This window comes from Phalacrocorax aristotelis, chromosome 4 (assembly GCF_949628215.1).
Source record: "Phalacrocorax aristotelis chromosome 4, bGulAri2.1, whole genome shotgun sequence".
Taxonomy (NCBI): domain Eukaryota; kingdom Metazoa; phylum Chordata; class Aves; order Suliformes; family Phalacrocoracidae; genus Phalacrocorax; species Phalacrocorax aristotelis.
Genome location: NC_134279.1, coordinates 48,069,096 through 48,075,217, shown reverse-complemented (window position 1 = coordinate 48,075,217; position 6,122 = coordinate 48,069,096). Strand labels below are relative to the sequence as shown.

The following is a 6,122-nucleotide window of genomic DNA, read 5'->3' as shown; positions in this document are numbered from 1 at the left end:
AAATCTGTGAGATGTGCAGCTCATACTCAGCAAATGTGAAGCTGTCGGCCAGAAGGTTTCTTTCCAAAAGACTGCCTTTGCGAAGGAGTTGCTGGACAAGCGTGTAGCTCCTTCAGCAGCATGTGTCTAATACACAGACAGTTCCCAAGAGCCACAGGCAAACAGAAGGTCTCCTCCTCCTTATACTTGGGTCACTTTACGCAGGGAGAACACCCATCTGGGCTTCTGGACACTATTTAACTCTCTCTGAGAACATCATGACAGGGAAAGAAGCTGATCTGGATAGGGTGGTCATCATACCCTGGCACCTGAGGCCCTCTGCTCTCCTAAGCACTTCTGGTTGACCCTGGTCAAATTGTGCAGGCTACCTGGGGTACCTTTGAGCCTGAGGATCAGCAGCAGCATCCCACAGAGCAGTGGGACATCAAGACTTACAAACTGGGAGGATCTTTGGTACCATGGGAAAGGGATCATATCGATACCACTAGGAAGCCATCTATCACATGCATCAGTACTGGAATGGATTTGTGATTAAGAGTTTCATCAGTGCTGTTCCTCCTCCTTCCCTCAGCTGCTTCTTCCCAGCCCATGGCTCAGCCCCTACAGGTATGCTGATGTACCTGCTTGTGGTCCAATGCTGTAAGCAGGGCCACTGACCCAAGGTAAAATAAAAATAGTCTTTGCTCATTAGCTGGTGACCTGATTGATAATTCGCCCCCCCAAATGACTGTGTTGGCATGAACTGGGGGACTGTGCTCTGTAGCATGAGCTCTGCTTCCACGGCTGGAAAATGCACAGCATGGCTTTGGCACCAAAGTCCCCAGATCTTTGAAGAATGCCTTCAGACTGGCACAAAACCATGGGAAGAAAGGAGAGTTCTGATCTGTGTTACGTATGCTCAAAGTTTATAAAACTTTTCTACTTCCCTAAACATTAAGAGCAGCACAATAACACTTCCTCCCAGGCTTCGCCTGTTGCCTGTTTAAAACATAAATTTTTAAGGAAGAGAGACTGTGCACAGGCTACTTATGTCTCTTTCATCTAGTTGACGATGTTTTACTTCCACAATAGTGCAGGTAAAACCTTATGATAAATTAGTAAGTTGGAGATGTTTTCAACAATGCATTATTACAAAGATCAACATAAACTCTGAAAAAATGACAAGTGGGAGTCAGTGTCAGATACAGAACTGTAAAAACCCATTTTGCTAACCATTGATACCAAAACAATTCTTTGCCTTCAGCATAAATAAATTACTGAGATGTGGCCATGCTGCACAACTATTTTCTGGGGTGAGCGGAATTGCCATATATGTAGAAATTGAAAAGCGTGAGGGAAAAAGAGTAGTTCAGATAACAGGGAGAAGAAGAAGTGGAAAAGAGGACATGAAAGACATGGGGAAGGAAGGCAAGGCAAAATAAGGCAAAAGAGATTTGAAGGTCTGAGGAGAATGTTGCTAGCTGAAGGAAAGGAATAGGAAATGATACAGCAAGTCAATCATCATTAGGATTTTTGGCCAAGCAGGTGTGTAACAGGGAAGCTAGAATTCTGAGGGCTTTGGGAGATGAAGTAGGTGATTTTCAGGAACAAAACCCCTCTATTCATTCCCGTGCTAGCTGCTGCCAGACACCAGTAAATGGTACTTCCACGTTGGAAGATGGGCATCGCCAGCCCAGACAGGCACCCCACCCGGGACCTTTAACTGGCCCAGCACAGGTGACATCCAGCTCCTACCTGCTCCCATCAGAGCTGGCAGGTGATGTTCGTGGCAGAGCTAAGGTAAGTGCAGGAAAAAAAATAGCTAAAAATCTCTGCCCTCCAGAAACAGAAATGTAAAATAAAACAAAACCAAATGAGCTGGACCTCTGTCAAAACACAGGGGATGCCTGTCCCAGGGGAACTCCGCGCTCTGCTGCCCATTGAGGATCTGCCGCTGTGCGCTGTGCTCCACAACCACGTAGTGGGGACCCTGAGAAGGCAGCTCGGCTCACATCCCTGCTACCGCTGGCTTTAGCAGAAGCCAAAATACTTTTTGGGGCAAAAGCTGGGATCTGCAGGGCCGGGGTGTGAGCTCAGAGCGGTGACCACAGGTGGAGGGGGGAGACTTTTATCCTAAAGTCATTGTAAAGGCAAAGAGGGGTTTATCCTCCACAGCTAAATGGAAACGAAAAGGAAAAAGAAAAAAATCCAGAATAGCAACATTGGAGATACAAAGACTGTCATCGACCAGTGCGAGTTTGCAAAATTATATGTAAATGCCCCCAGTTTTGACCGTTGTAGCCCTCTGCTAATCCGAGAGAGAAAATCTACTTAGCAAAGGGAAGTTTTGTTTAATTTGGTTAACAGGGACCAAAATGCTGAATATATTAATAATTTATATTTCCAGGGAAACGCTATATCTTTAATGCCTCAGTGCCAGAGGGGGCTCACAAGAGCTTAATTCTCACAGAATAAAAATCGTGTAGCACCTTCTCCGTATTCTGTACCCAGTGACAAGTGTAGGACATGCGTCTCATACAGGCACCGGCCGTTCTGCTGCTGCTGAATGCATTTGGCTGATGGCGCGTTGCTCCGTGTACACTGAGCGAGAAGGAGGTTCCCGCTGGATTTACCATCCCAAAGGTGTCCCGAGGAAATGAGGGTTGGGTTTTTTCTCTCCCCTCTGGCTGACTCCTTACGTTATCCCGCCGTGTGACCTTTTCCCCACTAATCTGAAATAGCAGCTTTCCCTGTGTTTACAGGTTAAATGGAAGATACACATTCTACTTTTTATTCATTGTAATGAAGATCTTTTTGTCTGTCTCGGAATAAAGGGTCGGGTTGGTTTACAAATTGCGGGTCAGCCCATTGCGTGACCTGGGCAAACAACCCGGGTCAAATCTCCTCAAAGCCTCCCCACCCAACTGGAATAAGTTAATTTACCCCTCGGCGGCTCCGGCTCCCGGGAGGGGGCGGGGGTCCCCCTGCCCTCCTGCCAGAGGGTGCGGGGACACGCGGGACGCGTGGTTGGGGTGGGACCGCAACGCCCCCGTCGGGCGCGGCAGGAGGGCGCCGTGCCACGGCCCCGCGCCGGCAGCGGTTCTTGGAGCTCTCAAGAGCTTTTATTTGGTTTATTCTCGGCGCTCCGCACCTCGGCCGCCTCCCCGCCCCGCCCCGCGCCTTCCTCCTCCTTCCTCCTCCTCCTCGGAACTAGCCGCGCCGCGGGGAAATCCGGGGGCAAAACACGCGGGAGATGCCGGAGCCTTTCGGAGCATCCCCCCACGGGTGCGTGGGAGGGCGGCGGCGCCCACGGTGGGGCGGCCAGGCACCCCCCACCCCGCGGGGCGTCCCCGGGGCTTCATCCCTCCGGCGCCCCGCTGGCGGCCTCGGAGCAGGGGCCGGGCGGCACCGGGACCCGCCGCGCCCTTCCCGCAGTGCCAACCCACGGCCGGTGCCTGCAGCAGCCGCCCCGGCCCACGTTTCGCTCGTGGGTTATTTCCCCCTCCCCCGCCCCGGGTGGGTGGGAGACAGACCCTCCCGGAAACAAGAAGGGGCGGTGGGTACAAACGTTTATTCCGAGGCATCGCTTGTACAGGCAGCGCACCCGGAGGTGGGAAAGAGAGCGGGCGGGGGCAGCTGCAGCCCCCCGCGGGGGGCGGGCGGGGGCAGAGCCGGGCCCCCGGGGCGGGCGGGGGGGGGCTGGCGGGGGCCCCCCGCGACCCCCGCGCATCTCCCTGCCCCCGGCCGCCTCCCCGTGCGTAACCCGCAGCGTCCGCGGTCATAAATAGGATTTCTGAGGCGAGGGCGAGTCCCTATAGCATGGAGGGGTGCTGGCCCGGGGGCAGCCCGAAGGCGTTGGGGTGGGAATGGCCGAGAAGGTTGAGGTAGTGGCGGTCCAGCCCCTGCACGGAGGAGAGGAAGGTGCTGCGCTGCTGGCCGGGGCTGGCGAGGGGCACGGCGGCGTTGGGGATGTGGTAGGGCAGTGGGGGACTGCGGGCGGCGCCGTGCCAGGGGAAGGGCCCCCCCGAGGGCGGCTGAAGCACCGCCTCGCCGGGGCTGTGACCGTGCCCGGGGCACTCGGGGGGCGCGGGGTGCAGCTGGTAGGAAAAGTCCGGCTCCGGCAGGGACCCCAGGGAGGTGAAGAGGGGCTCGGTGACGAAGCGCGCCTTGGACTGGAGGAAGGCCAGGATGCGGGCGTATTTGGTGTCTTTGGTCTCCATCCTCTCCACGGTCGTCAGGTAATGGACCAGGTTCTTCATGCACTCGTGGTAGCCGTAGTGGAAGTAGTTGGCGAACTCGGAGAGCAGCTCTGCTGAAAAGGAAGGGTCAGCGGAGCCGAGCTCCTCAGGGTCCGGCCGGGGAGGGGGGTCGGGGGATGCCGGGGCCGCCCCCAAGCCGTGGGTGTCCCGCCCGCCCACCTACCCTTCTCCCGGCCGCGGGGGAAATCCGCCGAGTGCAGGGCCCGCAGGTACTGCACCGTCATCTCCAGGATCTCCGCTTTCTCCAGCTTCCCCGAGCTCTGCAACGGGCGGGGGTTGAGGGGCATCACCCCTCCGCTGCGGCGCCGCCGGGCCGCCCCCCCAGCCCCCCTGCATCGGGGCGGGGGGGAGTCGCTCCGCACCGGGTAGAGGGGCGCGGGGGCCGCCCCCCCCCACCTACCTGCTTGGCCAGAGCCATGGGCACCGTCTTCCCCAGCTCGGTGAGGCAGCGGTTGATCCTGTCCCTCCTCCGCTTCTCGATCACTTTGTGGGAAACCGGCGTCCTCTGCAAAACAGACGGGGGGGCGTTAGTGGGGGGGAAAGGGGGGAAGCAGCCGGATCCGGCCTCGCCGGGGCAGCCGCCCCCGGCCCCGACGCCTCCAGGGGCAGCCAGTCCCGACCCCGCTCCCAGCGGCAGTGCCGGGCGCGACGCGGCCCGGGGAGGGATGCTCCGGCGGCCGCTCCTCTCCGCGCCGCCCCGGGGGCTCCCCGTCTGCGTGGGCGACCCGGCAAGAGAGGTTTGCTGTTTTTTCCGGTGGGGTGGCTTGGTTTTTTTTTTGGGGGGCGTGGGGATTTTTGAAGGGGAAGGCGGTGAGGAGGCCGGGTTCGGGGGCAGAACCGTGCGCGCAAGGCGGGCGGCGACTCACCCTCCGCTCCTTGAGCTTGGAGGCCATGGTGGGCACTGCCTCCCCGCTCCCTCCGAGCCCCTTATAAAGCCATCACTTCTTGGGGGGGACCCCGGGGGGGGGCCTCCACGGACCCGCTGATCCCATAGGATTAGGGGCGAGCGGCGCCGGGGGAATGAATGCATTAAAGATCAGGGTGGAAGGGGGCGAGAGAGGGGTTTGGGTTTGGTCTTTTTTTTTTTCTTCTCTCTTCTTCCTTTCCTCCCCCTTCCCCTCCTCCTCGCCCCCGTCCACGCAGCCGGGGGCGGCCCAGCTGTGTCGCCCCACGTGGACCTCGGGGACACACGTGACGGTCCCACAATAGCGGCGGGGACGGGGATGCGGCGAGCGGGGCGCAGGGCGCGGTATCGCGCCCTGCGCCCCGCTCGCCGCATCCCCGTCCCGGTCCCCGCCGCCTTGCCTGCAAATCCCCGGCACCCCCCAACCCCTCCCCTTATCCCCGGCGCTGACTGCATTTTAAAGCCTGTCCAGAGTCATTAAAGTAATTAAGTAAGCCCTTAATAGGCTGTTCCGCCCAGTTCAAGGGAGAACCCTTGGAGACGGAGTGGCCCCGTTTGTTCTCAGGCTTTTCTCACACGACTTGGTGACACGTCCATCTTTATAAGAGATGGCAGCGAGGCTTTTTTTGTTTACACCGCTTTATGCGCCGGGGACACCCCGGCAGGTGTGGGACCGGGGGGCTGGCACACGATATATCCCCCCAGCCCCCCCCCTCCTTTTTTTTCCCGCCGGCCCGGGGAGGCTCTCGCCAGGCTTTGGCACACGACGCTCCTTTTTTGTGTGGTGTGCGCGTCTGTGCGTTGTTGTTTTACCCCCCCTGCTCCCCCCCTCTCCTTTGGAGAGGCTCAATTTGTAGCCTATTATCCTATAGGAAAATGTCCCATTGAAAAGTATGAATAGTTTCATTGGGCCTAAATTTTAATAATGCGGGTCAAAGAAAAGAGGGGCAAATAAAGAGGGGATCGCAGCTGGTCCGAGA

General features: G+C 58.0%; 1 protein-coding gene across 2 annotated transcripts; it reads right to left on the bottom strand.

Annotated features, from left to right (window-relative positions):
* Positions 1-3,567: 3,567 nt before the first annotated feature.
* HELT (helt bHLH transcription factor) lies at positions 3,568-5,402 on the bottom strand. Of its 2 annotated transcripts, none has more exons than XM_075092441.1 (4): positions 5,105-5,402; positions 4,639-4,743; positions 4,402-4,498; positions 3,568-4,291 (listed from the first exon to the last, which is right to left on the bottom strand). In XM_075092441.1, the coding sequence occupies exons 1-4, from the start codon at positions 5,129-5,131 to the stop codon at positions 3,792-3,794; spliced, it is 729 nt and encodes a 242-aa protein (XP_074948542.1). In that variant the 5' UTR covers positions 5,132-5,402; the 3' UTR covers positions 3,568-3,791. The 2 variants fall into 2 exon arrangements, with proteins under 2 accessions (XP_074948542.1, XP_074948543.1); XM_075092442.1 differs by having other exon boundaries at positions 3,568-4,288.
* Positions 5,403-6,122: the final 720 nt, after the last annotated feature.

Excerpts from the sequence above, each read along its gene's own strand:
- HELT (XM_075092441.1), bottom strand. The coding sequence starts at position 5,131 with ATGGCCTCCAAGCTCAAGGAGCGGAGG. Across the intron at positions 4,499-4,638 it reads CCATGGCTCTGGCCAAGCAG|AGCTCGGGGAAGCTGGAGAA; the intron begins GTAGGTGGGGGG and ends CGCCCGTTGCAG. Across the intron at positions 4,292-4,401 it reads CCCCCGCGGCCGGGAGAAGG|CAGAGCTGCTCTCCGAGTTC; the intron begins GTAGGTGGGCGG and ends CTTCCTTTTCAG.